Below are 21,794 nucleotides of genomic sequence, written 5' to 3'. Positions count from 1 at the left end.
TTCAGCGTCCTTTGAGCCACTGTCACTGTCTAAACTGACCTTGGGGAAGAGGGGATTTAGATGCAGCAAAGCCAGAGTCCCCCATTTTCTCTCCTCACATTTGGGGACCCCTTAGGTAAGCCCAGCTCTCCCTCCAGAACTGAGGACCTGGGTCCTGAAACAGACTGCAGGACAGAACTGACTGGGTGCCATGCTTTCCTGTCGGTGGCATTTCCTCACCTACTAGGCCTAGTGACCGATGGTGGCCAGGCTTTAGAAGGCCCCAGTCTGAGGGTCCAAACCAATGGCTTCCTGAAGGGGCTCTCTGGCCAAAGGAAGGAAAGGAAAGAAAGAAGGGAGAGAAAGAAAATTTCTAGCAAAAAGGTGGAGGCTTTACAAATATATTCAATCCATTGTTAATTCAGGAGAGTGGTTTGCTATGTATTTGGAGAGGTGCTTTTTAGGGATCCCATTCACCTTAACCTGTGTAAAAATGAAACTATCATTTTCTTAAGGGGAAGTTACCAGTGGGGCCACTTGATCCTTCAAAAGTGAATCTGGAGAATGGGAGAGAAAGGCTGACAGGAAGAGAGAGAGAAAGGAAAAAAGGAAAGGAAAGGTCTTGAATTATCAGAGGGCGGCGAGACAGCCGAAGAGAGAGTTAAGTTGTTGCCGAAGCGAACATTTTTATCAAGTGCGGGGAATTTTATGGTCATGATTTGAGGACTCACCGGTGAGGTAGAAATTCAATGGCTTGTTCTAAATCATCCCTACATCGTGCCAGAAATTCCTGATGGAAGGAAAATGTTTCTATTATAAGAAAAAACAAGAAAGAGCGAGGAGATAATTTATAAACACCCAACGGAGCGCAGATTTATTAGAGAAACTCAAGTTGAGAAACTCCGCTCGCCTCTTTGCACCCGCTCCTGGAGGAAGAGAGTAGAGGCTGCGGCCGGGCTAATTTAAAGGAGGGGGAGGAATCATTTCTCGCGCAGGTTTGTCCGGATGGGGGGCACAGATCGGGCTGGGCCAGGAGCAAATGGGAGATTTGTAAGGGGCTGTAGAGTAGAGCGCGGGTCTCAGAACGAAAAACGCCCCGAGTCCAGGCCTCCAGCAGCTAAATTGCGAGAAGACCCGTGTCCCTCAGGTTTGTGCAGGGAGCCAGAGCTCTCACCTAGAAAAAAACGGACCGCAGGGAGAACCGAACTCCTGCTTCCAGGTGCCGTGCCTGCTCCACACATCCATCCGGAAAACGCGCATATTTTTAGAGGTCCAACTTGGGGAGCGCAAAACAACGGAGGAAATATTCGAGCCTTCTCGCACCTCGCGGTTCCAGGGAGTCCCTGCTCCGCGCCTGGGTCGCCCGGCGCGCGCCCAGCCCAGACTCCGACACTTACAAAGGCTCTTGGAGCATTGGTCCGAGTGGAGCCGCCCCACCGACTCTGGGCACCTCCAATCCCCACCAAAGCCACGGATCCATTTCCCCCTAAATTGTCCCCACTGCCACACCACCCCCGGGCTGGTTCACCGGGTTCCCTCTCCAGCCGATCCCCGCAGCAGGTTTCCCTGCAGCTTCCTCTACATCCGACCTTCTTCTGCCGGCTCTCGGCTCTCACCTGACCTGCTCACCCGCATCTGCAGACATTCCTGTTGCTCCCCTCCCGGGAAAATCTTATTTTCCCAAACCAATTTTCCTCTTTTATTTAGACACATTATTCCTATTATTATTATTATTACTACTGCTACTATTCCCGATTTTCATGCATTTGTTGCCCCACCGAACACAGAAACTGGGTGAGAAGCACTGAGTCACCCTCCTCCTGGGGGAAATTTTAAAAATTGTCCATTTCAGGAGGGGGGGGCAGCACCACTACATCTGAAAACTATAAATCGGGGGAAACGCCATAATCAACCCTATATTTTTATTACACGCAAATCATTCATGACTTTGGTAGCGCTCAGTTCGTAGATTCAGGGTCGACCAAGGTGCGCTGTGCAGCCATCAGCGCTCGCACCGCCGCACCGGGGATTTTCACGTGGAGCAAGGGTGCCATCTAGCGGCCATACCTAGTAAAGGCGCCGTCGCTACCGGCTCCGCCAGTTTTTCGGAAAGACAGCCACCCAGGCGACAAGCGGGAGAAACTCTTTATAGGCAGAAAAGGGGGGAGGGAAATGAGAGCGGGCGAGAGAAAAGGCATCGGAAATCAGGAAATGGTTCATGAAATTGTGCAGATAAGCTAAAAAAAAAAAAAAAAAGGTGAGGGGGTGGAGATGAGAAAAAGAAGCCATAGCTTTTTTCTCTCGTATGACACCCCCACCCATTTCAAGCCCCTAAGTTCTGGCGGAGACCGCCAAGCAGTGCACCGTTTATGACCCGTAAAAGGGGGAGCTGAGCACTTTTCAAACCCAACACGATTGTTTCAAATTCTGAGGAGAAACAATTGGGCTTTTTGTGGGGGGAGAGGAGGCCTGAGAGGGTGGAATGGGACTGTAAAAGGATCAAGAGGCTGCCCGCGCCCAGACGTCTGGCCCCGCCGGACCTGTGTTTGTGTGTTTGTGTGTGTGTGTGTGTGTGTGTGTGTGTGTGTGTGTGCACGCGCGCAGGGGGCTTCTTTATGACGTCCGATTCTGAAGGGGGTGTAAAGAACAAAGGCAAGAGTCCCGATTGCGTTCTCTAAAGCATTTGTGACAACAAAGTGTTCTTCCCTCGCCCTTCCCTCTTCTCCCCTCTTTGCCCCCTGGGGCCCCGGAAACCCTAAGCTCCGTACTGGGCGGTGAGAGTGGGGGCTGCAGAATCAGGTCCATGCATTCCCCCCAAGAGGACTGTAGCCCAGGCCCAGCTGCGACTCTCTCGGCTCCGGAAAGTTTCCCTTCACTGTTTGCTTTGCTGCTGTTTAGTTTCTTAACCTTCAGAAATTTATACGCTATAAACTTTTATAGCGGTCATATTCTTTTATTGCTGCGCACACGGCATTGAATTCCTCTCCTGGCTTCTCTGTCTCGCACTCTCGCGGTCTCCCTCTCTGAATCTCTCGCTCTCTTTTACGACAACAGATTTTCCCATCTCCGGCTTCCCAGCCTCTGCATCTTCGCCTTTGTTTCTCTTTAAAGAAGCCACCCCGGCTAAGGACCCAGACATCGCCGGAGGCTTCTCCCGGGGCCTTCGCCTTCTACCCCGCAGCACTCCGTCCGGTCCCAGCCTCGCTTTTTGCGTTTCCCCTGGGCGGAACCAGGCCTTCTCGGCTCACTCACTCTCAGCTCCGGCTTGCTCCAAGGAACCCAGGATGGGGAGGGAGCCTCGTCTACACAAGCTCTAAAACCAGATTCATTTTACATCCCGCATGGAACCCTCCTAGGAGCAAGAGGGTGCTGGGCCCTGCCATACCCAGGAGCTTTGCTTTCTCCTGCCTCCTGCCATCTCTCCGATTAGTACATCCTTTCCTTCGCTGGAGAGGGGTAGGCCGGGCCTTTTCTCTTCCAGGATTATTTCACTCGGTTTATTCTTTGTCTCCACCTCTACCCCAACTCTCAGGGTCCTTGCAGGCTGCAAAGTGCTGCGGTGGCTGGGTGGGGACCTCTGATGGGGCCAGTTCCTAAGCGCCAGCCAGGCAGAAGCCGAATCCCAAGGCCTGAATGAGAAAGGCAGGGCTGCCCGAGAATGGCCGTCTTCATAAGGGGCTCTGGCAGAGACACCACAGAGTCTGAGAAGGACAGAAAGGTGTTTCTTTGAATGGAATTTAGTTCTGGGGTCTGACTGAGAAAGGGATTTCTTTCCTCTTGAGACACTTCTATTCCACATTCAATCCCTTTCCCTTGTCTTTGGGAGCTGCCTCCCCAGGCCTCCACCCCTACCAACCTCCACCCACCTTATACCAAGGCTGCTCCCCTGTGGCTCACATTGGAGCCTCAAATTCCAGGTGAGGACCAAGAACCCCAAGCGGTTGGCTCCTTTTCAGTGGAAGGAAGGAGAGCCTGGCCTTCCAGTGGCCTCTGCCTAGACCCAGTCCCTCTGCTTCTGGAAATAGTACAAGGAAGTTACTGCCTTCTTCACATGCATAATATTTTCAAGTGGCCAAACCCAGGTGACTTGCTCAGCCGGCAGAGAGAGGAACTGCTTCCAGGAGAGGCAGGGAAGGCCTTGCCTACCCTCTGGCTCTGGAGTTGGTGGGGAGGTCCCTGGTGCAACTTTGGAAGAAGCAAGACCTGACCCCTCTAAAAACTGCTCACCTCTCTCTTCCTCCCTGGCCAGTCTCCCAGCTCTCCTGTTTATAGGCTCTTACTCAATTTAGGCAGTGGTCTGGGGACCTTGGGTCCGGGCTAGCTCTCAGCTCCACGAGGAAGACTGCTATGCAAGGTCTAAGGAGAAACTTCTTGGGCCCAGGAGTCTCTCTCTTTTTTCCAAGGCACCCTCTTGGAAATCGGACCTCTATCTCCGGCCAGATGAGGAGAGCCAACACAGAATAAGACACAAGGAGAGATTGATTTTCTAGAGTGATATATATATTTTTGTTCTTTTTCTTTTTTTTTCTTCCAAAACAAACAATCAGAGCTCTAGGCCCCTCACCCTCCCCATTCCCACCCACCACCCTCCCATATAAGCGACAACTGAAAACAGGCGAGACAATCACCCCCAAAGAAATCACGAAACACAGCACAATTTCACCACAGCCACCGACAAAGCAAAAAGTTCTACTGGAATGTCCCCCTTGCAGGGGAGGGAAAAGCTGGAGCAAGAGTCCATGGAATTGAAAGGGATTGAAGAGGTGGGGGAACACGGGGCGGCAGGGAAGCGCAGAGGAAGCTTCGGCCTGATGCTTAGGCGCAATTCTGCCTCTCTCCTTTGCACGCGGGACTGTTCCCCAGAAGCGTGCGCGCAGTAGCCACGCAGATTGCCATCCAAGCCCAAGTCGCGGCAGGCAAAACCCGGCGCTGGGGCCGGTCTCATTCTGCGCTGGGGCGCGCAGCCGCCAAGCCCGGGGCTCCTCGGCATGGGTCAGGAAGTGGACAGGATGGGGGAGGAACGCGTCTAACGCCGCGCTGGAGCCTTTGCTGCTCCCTGTCCTCCACAACTTAGCCCGGAAGGGAGCTCAGGAATCGATTCCTAATAAATTCTCCATGGGACTCTCCTGCCCTGGCTTTCCTGCCTAGGGCGAGGTTGACCTAGCAGGGGATGGAGGGTGGAAAGGTTTTCTACAAGGGGCGGCTTGACTCGCTGGTGCAAGGTGGATTTGGCCGAACTGAGTTGATTTCAGAGCTGGGAGGATGCAGAAGAATGCAGGGGCCGGTGGAGAGCAAGAGAAGCTACAGTCTCTGTCAAGCGGGGCACAGATGAACAGACGGACGACATTGTCAAGGCTTACGACCCACAATTTGACCTCCTTTTGTTGGAAGGAGAGGAAAACAACATGCAGAATTAAACATTTCCTGCAACAAAACGCATATGTGGAATACCTTCATAAAACCTAAGATACCTTCATAAGACCACCACTGCCTTTCCTTGCCCTTTCTAGCCCACCAGCTTGGGGGCTTTTACTCCCTTTGCCCTTGGGTCGGGCAGGGTAAAGTTGGGGGGTTCCGTGGGGGTGGTATTGTGATGCTCAGTCAGCCCACTGGGCTGCAGTGCCTCATTCTGGAGTGTGTCTCTAGACATCTTGCTGTGTATTTGAGTCAGGGATAGAATCTTGCCTGACGGTCTGCTGGCTGTTCTGCCAGATTTGGGGTGCGATGGTCTGCATTTGGGAGGTCACTTCATTTGAGTGTTGGCTGTGAGCTTTCCCCATTATTACTGTGGGCTCCAGGCTTTATGTATGCGGGCTTCTGTTGGGCTGTGTGCAGTTGGAGTGTCCCAGGGTGATTTGGGGATAGGTGTAGGGGAAACAGGCAGGCTGGAACTGAGGGGCTGGGGCTTCCCAGAAAAATTTGATTGGGGGGGGTTGCTAGGGGTTCGACTAGGTCTCTCTTTCCTTGTGGCCCACCCTCTCTTAGGAACCAACTACATCTACCTTCTAAATTAACAAAACATCCTCCTGAGGCCCAGGGAGAAGAGGGCAGGTAAGGGCAAAGGAAAGGAGAGAGGCTCTAGATGCAGGAAAGGACTTTGAAGAGAAAGACTCCCTTCCCCACTCACTTGAATACATCCCAGACAGCATTGGCTTTGCAGCCATCACTTATAAATAAGCATGAGATGGGAAAAGGGTGGGGAGAGCAAGGGGGGGATCTTTACTCTTTGCCCTGTTCCTTATTCATTTTCTTCATTTTCATCCGCCGGTTCTGAAACCAGATTTTGACTTGTCTCTCACTCAGATTGAGGAGTCTGGCCACTTCGTGCCTACGGTCCCTGGTGAGGTACATATTGAACAGAAACTCCTTCTCTAGCTCCAGCGTCTGGTATTTGGTGTAGGGACAGCGCTTTTTCCGGGAAGAGCGAGCGTGCAGCCAGTTGGCGGAGGGGTTGGCTGAAAGAGAAGCAGCGATAGAATCAAAGAAAGGAAGGGGAGATGAAGGGCCCTTGTGTTCTCTTTTCAAGAGGGCACACCCCTGGTCTCCACTCCCCATTGGAGAAAGAGGCACCTGGGCCGTCAAGTTCTCAGAAAGAGTCCCAGAGATGGGCCAGGAGTTGCTATGGACACATACAGACGAGAGGTTATTTGGACAGGAGGGAGCCAACCATGTGCCAGGCTGCTCAGCACTTCCAAAGCTTTAACTGCCTCAGTTTCTCTTTCTCCACTTGGGTCCAAACTGGTTAGGACTCAGGTCAGAGCCCGGCATGGCAAAAGCCCCCCACCCACCACCACCAATCTAACTAGGGGTGGTTGACCTGAAGGGTCCTGGCTATAGGTCTGGGAGGTGAGAGAAGTATTGGATTGGGGGAGTGCAGCTTCTATTCAGCCACAACCAAGAGACTCCCTGGCCCTCAGGTGCAGTCCCAGTATACCCTGCCTTGATCTGCAAGCTGCGTCTGTCTCTTAGCCACATGGCAGCAGGCATGTGTGTCTGTATAGATATCTGCCCCCACCACCACACTACACACCACCAATATGGGTCCACACTTAGAGACATAAACGTCCAGCAGACTGCAATTCACAAGCAACCCAATTGCAACCATTTATCAACTCCAGCCTGTGGACAAGGGAGCGCTGGGGGCTCACAGATAACTTATGGTTGCAATAGTCTCTCTTTTTCCGCTCCTGCACAGCTCGCAGTTTGGTTAAAGCAAGTTCAGGGAAATTTGGAAGCAATATTGCTCCAGTCCCAAGGTGGGGAACCACGGATGATGTGGGGGTAACAGAAAGCCCTTCACAGCACACCTAACTCCATGTGGTGAAGGGAAACAGAGAAAGGGGTAATTGAATGGAGGCCGAGGAAAAGAGGAAACAAAAATACATGCAGGCTTCTCTTCTCCCTACCCTGGAACTCAGAAAAGTTGCCAAATAAAGCAGAGCCAATTAAAAATAACAGCTACCCTCCGCTAGATTCCTTCTTCCCAAATAAAAAGCACTGAATATGTTTTAAAAAATAATCTGGTTCATCCTACACTAAGTACCATTTCTTACCAATTTGCAGCGCTATTTCCTTAATGTGATTGCCTGTGATGGGACCCACAGTTACATTAAATATGAAAGAGGAAAAAAAAACTGTTAATAATTGATTCTAACCAAACTGCTGCCTTGCAATAATGGGCTTTCCAGGCAGAGTTTGGGGGCTTAGGGGTGGAGGGGTCTGTTTGGCTGTGAGCAGGGAGGGTTTGAGAAGACTCGTTGTTACTCAAATGCCAGCTCTTGTGATTCAACCTGGCAGGTGGGACCCCACAGGGACCTCAGGGGAGTGCGGCAGTAAGGGTGCCCCAAAGGGCCTGTGCAGTGCTCTGTTAGTGGGAAATCTGGCAAGGCAAGCAGAGACTACAAAATATGACCCCCAGTCCCCCCAAAGTAGTAAAGGGTGAGGATTTGTCCCTGCCAGCCTGTGGGTTATTGGTTGGGGCTACCAATTTGCCTTTCTCCGTGTTAAAAACGAAAAATACGAGACTTCCCACCACCACCACGCTCAGCCAGCAGCACCTCCTGGAAATTAGCCAGACTTGGGTTCCTGGCGGAGGTGCTTTTGGAGGAGTGGGAGGTGATGAGAAACTACCGTCGGAGGGTAAAGTTCTCCACCTCTCCGCACTCCACTCTTCCTCCCACCCTTCCTCTCCCCAGGGTCCCTTCGGGATCTCTCCTTCTCTGCTCTGGCTGCGGGCCCCGAAGTTCCGGAAACGATTCCCGACTCCCTGCGACGCGGACAGCGCTGGCTGGGGCTGCGGAGCCCTGCGGAGAGCGGCGGGGGGCTGCAGAAAAGGAAGCCTCAACCCGGGAGATGCTGCCAAGGAGGGGAGGGGGCAGCCGGAGGGAAGGCTCCCGGGGAGGGGCCGGCGCATCCTGGGAGGGGGCTCAGTCACCCGGTCCTGGGCTACCCCCGCCCCTCCTGGCGCCGGCTGCAGACCTTGAGCGGCTACTGCGCGAGATCTGTTAGGCTCAATCCTCCACCAAGCTGTTGCATCGCAAATAAAATCCTAATGAGCCCCCTCCCACTTCCCCTTGGCCGGCTTTTACGGTCTGCGCGTGGCGCGGGGAGCTCTGCCAGCCGCGCCGGCCGGGGCAGCCCCGTGCGCTCCCGCCCTCGCCTGCGTGGACTCTCGGCCTCGCTGGCTGCCGCCCCGGCCCTGCCAGCTCCTCTCCTGGCCGGCCGTCGTCAGCCTCTTTCCCGGCTTCCAGTCGGGCCTCCGGGAGAGCTGGGGAAGGGAGGCCGAGAGCAGCGGGTTGGTCCCTGCGCCCCAGTACCCTCCAGGACTTGGCGTGGTGGGGGCGGCGCTCCTCCCGCGGCCTCGAGCTCCCCTTGGGGCACCCAGCTTGCTTCCTTCCTTCCTCTTTCCTCCTCCCCTGCTCGCTTGCAGGCCGCCGCCGCGGTTTCCCTTCACATTGTCCGCACTTTATTGCCGCTCCCCTCCCCCTCGCCTGGCCTTCGGCCTGGGTATTTCCTCACTTTTTATAACTTACTTTGATCCGGCCTCTCTTTGTCCTCGCTTCCTTCGCAAATTTTATTGTCCCCGTAGCCGGGTCTTTGATTAGACAGGACGGCCTCCCTGCCCGCCGAAGTTTCCAAACTGTACTCGGGCGTGCCCTGTTTGAGCAGCTCCCCCGGCGCGCCCAACAGCGGCTCCGCCTTCACCGCCGCCGGGCCCTGCCCCGGAGCCGCTTCGCCGCGCGGCGCCGGCTCCAGCCAGGTGCGGAGGTACCTGCTCTCGGCCGGCGGGACGCCCTGGGGCTGGATGTAGGGGTGGTAGACCGACGGCAGGCTTCCGGACGCGTGCGGGCTCAGCGGCGCCCAGGAGGCGCCGAACACCGGCGCTTTGGGCTGGAAGCTGCACGAGGGGAACTCCAGGTGCTCCGCGTGGCCCGGCTGCCGGGGGCTCGCGTACTGGCCGGAAGGAAACTTGGCTGGAGGCGCGTCCTCACTCTCGTGACTTATGATCGAGTCGACATAATAGCTGCTAAGCGTCCCAGAAATGGACATTCTCAGACATTATCCGGGCGCTCGCAGGGGGAAGGGAAGCGCTCGCGCGGCGGCGCCCAAGCAGGGAGAGGTGGCACCCAGACCGGTGTGAGGACTTTCGGACGCGACCCCCCCAGCCCCCCACCCTCCCACCCCCACCCCCTGCTCAACTTCTCAGCCAACAAAGTACAGTGGAGCAGCCCGGTTCAGCGCTTCTTGCAAAATGATTGGTCAAAGTTTTTCCGACTGCCTGATAAAGCGTCAGCTCCGACATAAATCAATCCGGCGAGGGGGCTGCGCTCTCGCTGTCATCCGTCCTCACCGCATTCCATATCGAGGATGGATTGTTTTATGCTGATGCAATGTGCTATCACGTCAGGGCTCCGGCGGCCACGTAACCTCAGCCGGAGCCGCCGGCCGCCCGGTTCCCCCGCCTTTTGCAGAAAGGCGGGGGGAGTTCTCGACGTGGGGCGGCGGGGGCGGAGGAGAGGCGGAGGGAAAAGCAGCGGGCTGCCTAGGGAGCGACGCGGGCTGTGGAGCCCTCTCCCTAGGCGGGTCCGGGAGGGAGAAAGGGAGAGCAGGGCAGAGGGAGGGCGAGTCCTTGCCAGGGAGCGGCCAGAGGGGCCCGCAGCGCAATTAAAGAGGAAGTGGTCCTGTCCCCCCCACACACACACATACACACACCTCCACTCCACCCCGCAGGCCCTCGTTTCCTCTTCTGTCCGTTTGACACAAGATGTTGATTAAACAACAGCGCAGCAGCAGTCGACTGGAGATGAGGGGGAGAGAACTTCGGGGTTTTTAAGAAGTTATCCTCTTTTGGAGGGGGCTTTCTGTGATTATTTTGGGAGAGTTTCCGGCCTGGGAGCTTCTCCTGACCCCTCAGCAGCTGAGAGAGGAGTGAGGAGAAATATGGGTGTGTGTCTAAAAATCCTGTCCTAAAATTTAGCTGTCCTAAAATGAGAACCTGCATGAGGTTAAAGGAATTCATCAGGCCCTGGAAAGTTGAGCCTCTGAAAAGAGTTTAATACTCCTTTAAATTTCTTGGGCCTCTCTCTGGCCCTGGCCAGAGGGAAGTGGGGGCGGGGGGGAGGGCACAGCCATTTCTCCTTTCCTTCACTAAATAACAGGCCAGGCCCTTAGAATTGCGGGGATGGGAGAGCTGAACGTGACAAAGGCGTAAGGGAGCTTCCCTAAGGTGTCAGCAGAACAGAGGTGTGGGAAGGGGTCCAGAGTTACCTCCCCTTTCACCCAGTGAGAGTGGAGCCTTTCGCTTCTCCTGCCCTGCTCCTCTCACTCCGAACTGTCGCTCCAAAGGATTTCCAAATACCCGGTGTTGGGCATCAGCGTAGACCCAGAGCCTGCCGGGTCAGTCTCCTGCCCACTCACCGCCTTTCCTCCTGCGACTCTCTCGCTGGAGCCTCCAAATCGCCTGTTTTATTGGTATCAACTCTACGGGCCCTGCTCTGGGACTCCCCTGGGACCACCGGCTGGCTTCCTGGCTCATCTCCCAGCCGTTGCTCTTTCAGTTTCTGCCCTGGGTGCAGTAGCTTCTTGTGGTGTGGGCGCTCACGGAGGGCAGCCCCTGGACAGGCCGATTCTTCTCGGGTTGGGGTTAGGAGCAGGCTGGGGCCGATTTTCTTGGCATTCGCTGACCCTGGGCCCTTATAAGATAGGCTGCTCCCAGCCCCATTATTTTAACAAAAGTGGAGCCATTCTAATTTGAGGTTTTGTCTTTTGGGGCATGTACCCCTGTGCCGTGCAGAAGGCTGCGGATCACCTCCGCACACGCACACCCTCCCGCCTGCTTTCCTTTCCAAATGAAGCCATCTCGTGTCATTATGTGTGAAATACGAGGGCAAAGCGCCATATTTCTTCACATTAAGGCGATTTCAAAATGATTTTTTAAAGATCAATGCCGGCGCCCAACCCGCCCCCCTTCTTTTCCATCCTAGTTCTCCGAGGACAACAGCCCCGCAGATCCGAAACCAAACAGCGGGAAGATCTGCTTTTTCCATGGGACCCAAGTGGGGAAACAAAAAACCCAATGCAAATTCTAAGTAGCGGTTGGACGCTTGGGAAAGTCGAGGGAGCTACCCGGACTCAGCGAGAAAGCTGGACGCAGAGTGAATGAATCATAGTTAAGGCAAAGCACCTGTTCTGGATTTGCCAGCCGTATGGACCCTGCTGTTGGCTTTACCTGCAATAAATATATTCTTCAGGAAAAAAAAAAACTCCTCTCTTGCCATAAATAACGGTGTTATGAAGCATGGCTGGCTGAGTATATGGCTTTCTGTAGTATATAAATTAGGGTCCAAACGGACATGAGGACTGTGGGCAGGGACTTTTTTTATTTATGGAAAAGTCACAGCGCTGGGCTGTTCTTAAGACCCAGGCTGCGCAGGCACTGGACTCTGACTGCAGCCCTTCTGGTTGCCATTCCCCATCCTGGATTTGTCGCTGCCTTTCTTCGCAACAAGAGAGAAGTCAAGAGGGCCATTTAGTTTAGGGAAGAAGTTAGAAGTAGAATATTTGGGCTCATGGCGTGTGCCCTACAAGGGTGGAATGTCCCAGTGGGCAGAGTTCAGGTTTGAAGGTTGCTGTCTGTCTGGGAGTTGCCCCTAACCCCTGGTGGCTCCTGGGTGCTGAATAGGAGGGAGCCAGACCTCTTTGAGACCAAAGCTTAGCCTTTGCTCACAAAAAAGCTGGAGGACGGGAACAATTTCAAAATGACAGGTTTTGAGGGTCTCAGTCTTCTCAGGAGAGATGACTCTGAAATGACAAGAATGAACTAGCACCCAAGAGTCTGCAGCCCAGCTCTTCTCCCTCCAGGTGGGGATGCAGATGGAAGCAATGACTCCCACCCCAGAGAGCCTTTCTAGAAAGCACTGCGGCCCAAAATTGGAGCTCAACTCCACCTCAGGCAAATGATTAAAGGGTTGGATGAGAGGGAGCTCCTTGTTTGGGTGCTCTGAAAGCCGATGACCACCCCCCCCCAAAAAAAAACCCCTTGTTTTCTTTCCCAGACAATGGTACCTACCATGGCTGACTGGAGGGAGGCAAACAGGATTGCGGGCCTCTGAAGCCCAGCTTCTAAGGATGCGTAATAGAGGGGTTGCTCGAGTGGGGGTCACTTTGTCCTGAGAGCACAAACTGCTTCCCACCCCACCCCAATCCTAAAGAGAAAGAAGGAACACCCTGCCTTCCCTCGAAGCTTCTTGCCATTCCCTGCACAGGAGCGGCTCCTGAACACTGCTGGGGCCAGCATCTGGTAGCTCCGGGAAGAGCAGGCCGGGTAAAGCTGCAGCCCCTGGCCACACTGGGGCCCAGAGCATCGAAATCAAGGCTGAGGTTGGGGAGCGCAGAGGCCAACCCTGGCCAGGACCAGCCGGTGAGTCCCTGTGCTTTAGGGGCGGCTTTCAGAAGGGTCTTTGTCAGTAAGCAGAGAGAGAAGATTTAGATGGAGGGAAGGAAATGAAAGAAATAAGAAAAAAGTAAGAAGAAAAATAATGAATGGGAAAGGGGGGAAAGCTTGTTTTTAATTGATAAGCTAAGCTGAAATTTACACAGGCTGTATTTGAATAGACGTATATATCCTGTACATATATTTCAAATCAATATTTCTTTATGGGGAACCCAGTGTGCAAATGTGCTGTGCTCTATGCTGTGTATAGAATATGTGATAAATAAATGTGCACAACGAGAATACTGGATGTGCTTGGGCGTTCGTATGTAAGATCTAGTGCTATATATGTAGATGTGTGAATAACCCCTGTGAGTGATGTGGGTTTACAATTCTACTCATATAAGAAGATCTATGACCCAAAACCTTGCGTGTACATTTTTATAACCATCACACACCTACGAAAAGGGCAAAAACTTGAGTATTTGTGTACTTCAATTGTGGCTTATAGAACATTAGCTGATTCAGAAGCTTCACTTAAAAATCTGCCTGTTGACTTGATATTCAAGCAAAGTATATACCGTATCCTCAAATAAACACGTGCCACTTAAATCGGGATTCTTTTACAACTTCCTTCCAAAATATTCTCTGGAAGGTGAAGGAAATGCCTCAGATTGGCCTAAGGGAGGTCATGAAATTTTGTGACTTTTTTGTTTGACCATGAAATCCTTTACTGCGTATCTTACCCAACGCTGCAGGGATAGTATGCATCCTGTGATCTTTACTTCATGGTAGAGATGGGCACCAGATGAAGGCACCACTACTTGCGCACGAGTGTGTCCCACAAAGGTGTGAATTTGACCAGTGGACAGAGATGAGGTGAATGTGAAAGCCCGCAGGTAACTGTGGAGGTCACACAAAAGCACTGCTGTGTATAACGCAATTAGAAAAGTCCCCAGGTCTATGTCCCTAAGCACCTGGAGATATTTCTTCTGATCCAGGATCAGAGTCCAGACCCACTCTAAGAAAGAGGGTGTGGGGACACTTGCGCCAGGGGGGAAGAAATCAAGGTCCCCAGAACCTTCACCCTTTGTATAAAACAGCCTCCAAAACGAATCACATCAAATCTGCACACCTGAGTTCAAACCTCCGCGCTTCCACACCCTGCAAGTGGGGATTTTAATTGTAAAGTAACGAAACCTTCTGCCCAACCTCCCTCCCAGGATGTCAGAGGTGAAAGGAAGGACTGAGAGGTCAGCGGCCCAGGCAGACCTCAGAATGTCTTACCAACTCTCCGGCATCAGAGATCTGGAAGGTGGTGGGGGTGGCTGACTCTTTGGGAGGGAGCATCCCGGAGGCCAAACGGGGTAAACGGCAGGCGGGGCGGAAAGGAGCTGAGCAGGTAGAAGGTTATTACGGAATTGCTTCCATAAAACCTGTGGCTGTAAAACTCTCTGCTTTCCAAAGACTTTATTTCCTCCTTTCTCTCTAACATCTCCCCTTTTCTTCTTTTTACAGCACTGTTCTTGGGAGGGGGTGGCCAAGGGCCTCCAGGGATGGAAGATAGTTAGGCGCCCAGTGGCTGGGCAGGTTGGTGAGAGGCCCAGGGAGAAGCAAGACAAGGCAGCAGGACATTCCAGACCATCTTCACCCAGACTGGAGGACAAGAAAATGACAAGGGACAGCATTATAGGCCTTCACTCACCAAGACAGTGGGCTGAAGGCTGCAGTTCCCCTGGGCTGGGGGTGGGTCTCCCAAGGGCCCCTGCACTCTAGCAGGGGCCCCTTGCTCAGAGACACCCCGCTTGCCCTCCAAGTCAGCCTGGCGCCCAAGCCCCATCCGGTCAGGCCCCTTTCCACATTTCCTCTGCCTCAAGCAGAGGGGAAAAGTTTGGGAACAAAAGTCAGCTTATGCTTTGGACCGTCCCACGCCTTCCGCGAGCACCACTTCTACTTATTTCTTTCCTGGGCAGACAGCCAGCAGCCTGGAGAGGGCTGGGGTCAAAGAGGGTATCACAGCTTTGCCCCTGCCCCACCCCCTGCTCCATCTCCTGTCATTCCATCAGTCTGAAGTAACTGCCCGAATGCCTAGGCTCCCCACTAGCCTGCAAGTCAGGCCCCTCTCGCAGGCACTGGCCCTCAGGACCTATGCAAACCTGAAGCGCAGACCTAGGGTCTTGGGGAAGCCTTGGCCACTGGGTGGGAAAAGGAGCCCACTACAGGTTTAGAACAGGGAGGACTTTCTAAAACCCACCTTTGTCCCACTAGGGGGCCCTAGGAAAGACCCTGGAGGTCTAGAGGCTGAGACTACAAGAGATCCTGATGTTTCCCTTTCAGAATGGGACGTACTGAGCCCTCTTCTAGGCACTGAAGCTTCCTGTTGAGGTAGAGCCCTGCCCCCCAAAGGATTACAAGACCTCAAGGACCCCCTGTGTCTCTTAATATCAAGCATTTGCCAAGCTGGGGAGACTTTCTTTGGAAAGTCTGAATACAGACAGGAGCTGAAGACCCCACGGCAGGCAGCTTGAAGCCCCATCTACCATCCTTGGACTCTGCAGAACAGCCCAGCAAGGTGCCTTTGGAGAGTGGTGTTCTCCGAATTCTTCCTTTCCCTCCCAACACACACAAACAAACAAAAAAAAAATGCAGAAGTGGGGAAACACCCTACAACTTCCCAGATTTCCTCTCTGGGGAACATCTTAGCTGCCCCTGGGTGAGGGACCTCAAACCTCTCAAGGGTGATACACTAGTCGTGACTCTGCTTCACTCCCCACTCTCCCACCCCCCACTCCTCCAGCTAAGCGAGGAGCAGTAACTGCCGTGAGTCGGGTGGTTTAATGTCGTTGTGTTCAGAAATCCAGGCCCAACAACATGAAACTACCTAATTCACTCAGCAGTTCCAGTTCAGGCTCCGGGTCAAGGGCTCACTGGGGCAGGCCGCTGCAGCTCTTTTGTGGGCCAAACCTGCTAACTAACGGCCTAACTTCATTCATTTTCCTCAGCCTCTTCCCCAACAGAACCCAGTTGCTAATAAACGACATACCCAAAGAACTGGAGGCAGGACTCCAGGAAAAACCTTTCTGGAGCTGATCCTGACAGTTTGGATACTAAGAACTTTCACTCTCTTCCAGGAGCCCTGACCAGACGGGACCCTAGGCCCAGCCCCAGACCTGGGCAGAATCTCGTGGATATACCTGCTTGGTCACCACCCCTCAGTCTTTGTTTCCGCTGCTGGAGGTCTCCACAGATAAAAGGATTTCTCAACTTCAAACTGTTATCAAGGTGCATCTACATTAACGGTGAAGCTAGTGCTTATATTCCAGGGTCACCCAAGGTAGCTCAGAGAGGCCAAATCTTCAAGCCCTACACCAAACCCCAGCTTTGAGGCTGAGATACATACAGACAGGAGAGTGGAGAGGAGGAGTGCTGAGAAAGTGACAGAAAATCAGAGTGTGAGAAAGTATTAGGAAGACTAGGGAGCAAACAGAAGAACATGACTGGAAGGGAAAGCAGGTTGACCTGAACAGTCGCTGTGAAGTCACCCTGCCCTAAATGTCCGGTGGCCCTGGGTCCACCGAGGCAGAGCTGTCCCAGGTAAGACAACCCATTCTGAATTCACAAATGAAACCGGGAGGTTGAGGACTCGGATTGGGACGCCGAGAACAAATTTGCTTCTTCCTTCCAGACCTTCAGTCTGGCCCCTTTGCTCCCCGGCCCGGACTGATGTCCCCTACTGCCACCTCTACCCCTCCAGACACCCGCATCCTCACATGTGCTTGCGCATACACACCCTCACGCGGTCGGCGGCCCGGCGGGGCGGAGGCGGTGGACTTACCTGGGCAGTGGCGGCGGCGCTGGGCGGGAGCGGCCGTCGGAAGGTGCGGGGCAAGCGTTCGCGTCCCGTAAGGCCCGGCGCCCTCCCGCCCTCGCCCGGGAAGCGAGTGTCCGAGTGGCCACGTGTCCGGCAGGGAAGTCCGAGGGAGCGAAGGAGTCTGCCTGGCTGCCCGCTCCCCCTCCCGGGTATAAATCTTGGGGACCGGAAATACAATAAAACTTCACCGTGTTGATGAACTTCAAACGGTTTACATCCCCTCACGTCCTGAAAAGAAAGACGGCCGGGGGGCGGGTTACAAGGCAAGGAAAACAAATTTACGAGCCGCAGAAGCCCCCGCCTCGGCCCCTTTCTCCTGCCGGAGCAGACTGTCCGTGTGGAGAGAAGCGGCCCGGCTTTGCCCCGGCCGCCCCGCCGCCGGGCGTGCCCTTCTCCGCGACTGGCCGCCGCGCTGCCCCGGCCCGTGCGGTGGCCCGGCCGGCCGTGCGGCCAGGACTGGAAGCCACCGCCTGAACAACAGTCCCGGAGGCCCGCTCACAGCACGGCTCGGCTCACCCGCCCCGACGAGGCTCCCGGGTCTGCGCCAACACAGAGTCGGGCTCCCTGGTCCTTCCTGGCTAACTGGCTCTGCCAGCCACGCCCTGGGCTTCCATTCTTCGCATCTTTCCGCTGAAAGCGGGTGTTGTTTTGTTTTGTTTTGTTTTGTTTTCGTCTCCAGAGGCCAGAACTTTGCCCTGCCCCGCCCATTTATTGCCAGGTACTTGAGAGAAGGCGAGAGGGAGATAGAAGACCTGAGCGGGGCAGGGGCTCCCAAAGGAGTAACGGAGGGGCTGGTCTTTGGGGGAGTGAGAGTGACGGCCAGCGCTGAGCAGTGTCCAAACTAGCCTCTGCCGAGCTCTGCCGCCATCTCCTCTCCGGCTCTTAAAAAGCCTCAAAATCAAACAAAAACAAACTGGACCTCAACGACCCTCTCTGTAGTTCTTTCTTGCTCGGGGCCCTTTGTTTTTTACAAAACTTTGTGGAATCCAAATTTGTAATGCTTATTAGGACACTGTGAACCCAAACTAGGAAAAAACCCTTTGCACCTTGGGATCCAGATAAGTGGTAGTGAAATTATTGGCTTCCTGCTCACTTTGTCTGCTGGAGGGGCCTGGTTAGGTGCACTTCTGGGTGGGAGAGCAAAAGAATTCAATCACACCTCACACTTATTCACCAAAAAAATAACAAGGAGTCAGGTCTATGAGGCACTGGAGGGCTAAGATGAACTCAGGCTCAGCTTGGCCTTAGGTACAAGACTGAGGTCCAGCTGCAGACTCAGGTGGGTGTTTGGTGCCCCAACGACACCTTCCTCCAACAGACACACGTGTACGACCCTATGTGACCGGCCAACTGCATTCCCCACCCCCAACAAAAGGTGTCAAAGCACTGCTGGCGATTTTTAAAAAATGGAATGGGCCAGGAAAATACTAGGCTGTGGTCTACAGATCCTGGTTTTTCTGAAAGGCTAATTCTAACGCAGGCAGTCACACTCTGCCCTAGCCAGTGAGGGTGGGGATGCCCTCTGGCCCCTTCCTTGCACCAGGAAGGAGGAAGAGGGGGAGCTCATTAATGTGTAGAGGACAGGAAGTAGCTTGTTTCCATCCCAACATTCATATTCCAGGATATGCCTGGGGAGGCCCTTCCTGCTCCCGTCCTCATTTCGAACTTTATCATGCTATATGTTTATTAAAAGTACTGTGATGGCAGCCAGTGGCTGTCACCCTCCTGTCAGGATTTGCCTCTGGAGAGCTGTTAGTGATGGGTGTGGAGGGCAGAACTGAGGGTCCAGCAGTTTCCACAGCATCAAGACTGTTATGATCCACCCTCTACCCCACCCCAGGGGCCTGCAGTGGAAGCAGGTCAGTGTGTCGGCTCCCTGAACTGGGACTCCATGGCTCCCTGGACCAAGGAAAGGGGATTAAACCATTTTAGTCTTAGACTCTAGAAAATCTGAGGAGGCCACAGTCTTAGAATTGCATACCTGTGCACACACAAATTTTGTATACACTTTTCAGGCCCTTGTTGCTTCTCCTTACGTTCATCTCCAGAACCCAGGCCATGGATCCCAGTTTAAAAAAAGAAAACTCTCTGCATGGGGCCAAACGACACCTCAAATCCATTCTCATAGACACCAGCCAGCCTTCTCATTCCGAGGTCCCCTGGCCCCAAAGGAGTCAACTTTCAAAAGGTCAGCACAGACACCCACCAACAGGGTCGCTAGTGCCAAAAACACCCTCCTGAATGTCTCTCATACACTAGTTGAGCTGATGGTCACTCAGTGAGTAAAGGCCACTTAAGCAATGTTTCTTTTCACCCTCAAAAGTTTTCTGAATACTTTCCCAAAAGCATGTCGATGTCCAAATTATTCCGAGAATTGAAAATGTAGACGACCAAACTGTAAGATTTAGGGGCAACTCTTCCCTACTCCCTTTACTCCTTGAAGATAACCGCAGTTCTTTCTAGCGTAATTGGAGGGGGCTGGACAATTTGGATGGTAAGAGATTGCAGAACACAGGATCCTCAAAGAAACAGAAATTGACATCCCCTTCCATTTAGTGAGAGTCACAAGAATAAATATTTCTGGGCATTCCTGCTCCCTTCCTAGGGTTCCTTGGTAAGGCGGGGTGGTCTCAGAGAAGTCAGAAGTGCCTAAAGCAGCGTCCCTGAGACCCGAGCTAGATTTACCCTCCCGCCCCTCCCAATTTCTGGCGGCGGCTGGAGAAGCAGCTCCGCGGCGCTGGCGGGTGAGCCTGAGGCCGCGGCTGACCTCTAGGCGGCGCCCTGGCGTTGAGTCCGCGCTGAACAAGATTCTCGCGCAGCTCCGCGTCTCGTGCTGGGTGAAGGGGCTGGTTCCTGTGGGCGCACTGGGCTTGGCCCGGAGCTGGCAGCCGGTGCGTCGCCTTTGGCGCCCTCTGCCAAGCGAGAGAAACACGATTAAACGAGTGAGGGCTGGGAAAGCAATCGACAGCTACTCAAGGCTCCATCCGCTCACCACCCCCTACCCGCATCCTAACTCTAGGGAGACTTCCACAGCTCAAGTCTCCATTGATCTCCCCAGTAGTCAGCTCAAGGGCAGCGCCAGAATCTTCAACCCCATTCCCCAAGTTGCAGAAGAAGACACTGAGGCCCGAAGAACTAAATTGGTTAGGAGCGGCCTGATCGCTGAGTTGGTTGGAGCGCGAGCTCTCAGCAACAGGGTTGCCAGTTCGATTCCGGCATGGGCTGGTGGGCTGGTGCGCCTTGCAACTAAAGATTGAAACCAGTAACTGGACTTGGAGTTGGAACGCGCCCTCCACCATTAGATTGAGAGACAACCACTTGGAGTTGATGGGCCCTGGAAAAATGCACTGTCCCCCAATATTCCCAACAATTTTTTTTTTAAAGAAAAGAAATGAATTGGTTAGCCAAGATCAGAGCAGCTATTTAAAGTGATGAAGCAGGGCTGGAGCATGTGTGCTCTACTTCAAATGGAATATTCTTACTCCAAAATTATGACTCCACAACTCCAACAAAAATGTCTTTCTTGTAAGCAAAATTCACTTCCAGAAAGACAGTCTTTGGGGGTTTTCTACGTTGGAAGTTTGGGGGTTTTGGGGTTTCAGATATGAGGAAGCATATAAGGGAATTGGAGGTGCATATAGGAGCAGCTCAGCTAGGATTGGGAGCCAGGACATGACCAGCTCAACACTTATAACCTCCCTAGCTCTGTGTGATCCTGAGCAAGTACCATAGGCCCTCAAATGCCCGGATGAAAATGACCTACTACATGGGGATGTTGTGAGGTTTGAATACTTTATAAAAGAGGCCCTGATGACTAAGAGAAGGTGCCAGGTACATGGCTGTCCCATAAGCCAAAAAGAGAAGGTCATTTAAGGCAGGCAGTAGGGTCACTCCCTTGGCTCAAATGGGGCCTATCAAGTTACAGGGTGGGGTAAGGAAAAAGAAGCCTTGTTCCACTACCAGCCCCTGTGAGTCTGAGCTCAGAAACATCCAGAACCTGAGAAGCTCGAGGTAGGAGAAACGGGTTGCTCTAAGCTGTGAAGTATAAAAAGGCATCTCTGCCTTCCTCCAAGGCAAAGATGCCTTTTTATACTTCACAGCTCTCTGTGAGGCATTTCTCCAAAGTTATTCTTAGGACAGTGATCCCAGAGAATACCCTGCGGGGAAGGAAGGGAAGAAAAGGAGCTAGAGGGGCCTGGGCAGCAAAGAGCACCACAGTACAACGCCTGCCTAGGCCTGCAGCCCACAGAGAGATGCCTTTCCCAGTCGCACAGGGGCTTTTCTGGGCGCCTAATTATCTAGTACACATCTGGAGCAGCTGCACACTATCCGGCCTCCGGCACGTTATTCTGCTCCAAACCCTATTTTCATTCCCAGGGCTGAGTCATAAAAGACTCTGGAGGCAGGATAAAGTCGTGTCTGTGTGTGTCAGCATTCCTGTGTGTGTGAGTGCGTGTGTCTGTGTGTCTCACTGTGATTGCCCAATCGATTCATAAAAGTTGGGGGGGGGCGGGGAATGGAGCAACATCAGGCGAATTCAACTGAGAACATACTGTCAGCCTCATTATCCGGCCATTTCAAGGGAAAGCATTTGGGGCTTAGAATTAGCCAGTTAATTGCATCACTTCTTTGTTCACTTTAGGGCAAGAAAAACTATCTGTGTTCTATTAAAACATTCCATATTTCAAAAACTTTAAGAGCTTTTCATTGTCAATTTTCTTTATAACCATCCCTGTTATACCTCTTGAACATTCAGATCTGCCAGTATCACATTATCTCACACACACACACACACACACACACACACACACACACGGGCTTCATGCCCGAAAAATAAGTTTCTGCATCTGCAAAATCTAGATGTCTTAACTCTGAGAATTGTTGTAAGGAATAATTAATGTACAATATATCTAGGGTTTAGCGCAATGCGGGGTGTACAGGGAGCATTTAGTAAATAGTAACTATTAATAACAAGGAGGAAGAGAAAGGGAAAAGGGAGAAGGGAGAAACCTG

The 21,794-nt window shown here is 53.1% G+C and overlaps 1 protein-coding gene across 1 annotated transcript; it reads right to left on the bottom strand.

The window, feature by feature from the left end:
• Positions 1-4,457: 4,457 nt before the first annotated feature.
• Positions 4,458-9,617, bottom strand: HOXB9 (homeobox B9). The gene is made up of 2 exons (XM_033090840.1): positions 9,012-9,617; positions 4,458-6,434 (listed from the first exon to the last, which is right to left on the bottom strand). The coding sequence occupies exons 1-2, from the start codon at positions 9,526-9,528 to the stop codon at positions 6,199-6,201; spliced, it is 753 nt and encodes a 250-aa protein (XP_032946731.1). The 5' UTR covers positions 9,529-9,617; the 3' UTR covers positions 4,458-6,198.
• Positions 9,618-21,794: the final 12,177 nt, after the last annotated feature.

The sequence above is a fragment of the Rhinolophus ferrumequinum genome, chromosome 21 (genome assembly GCF_004115265.2).
Source record: "Rhinolophus ferrumequinum isolate MPI-CBG mRhiFer1 chromosome 21, mRhiFer1_v1.p, whole genome shotgun sequence".
Lineage (NCBI taxonomy): Eukaryota > Metazoa > Chordata > Mammalia > Chiroptera > Rhinolophidae > Rhinolophus > Rhinolophus ferrumequinum.
Note: the sequence above shows the minus strand (reverse complement) of the source record. Positions and strands in the feature narration are given on the sequence as shown.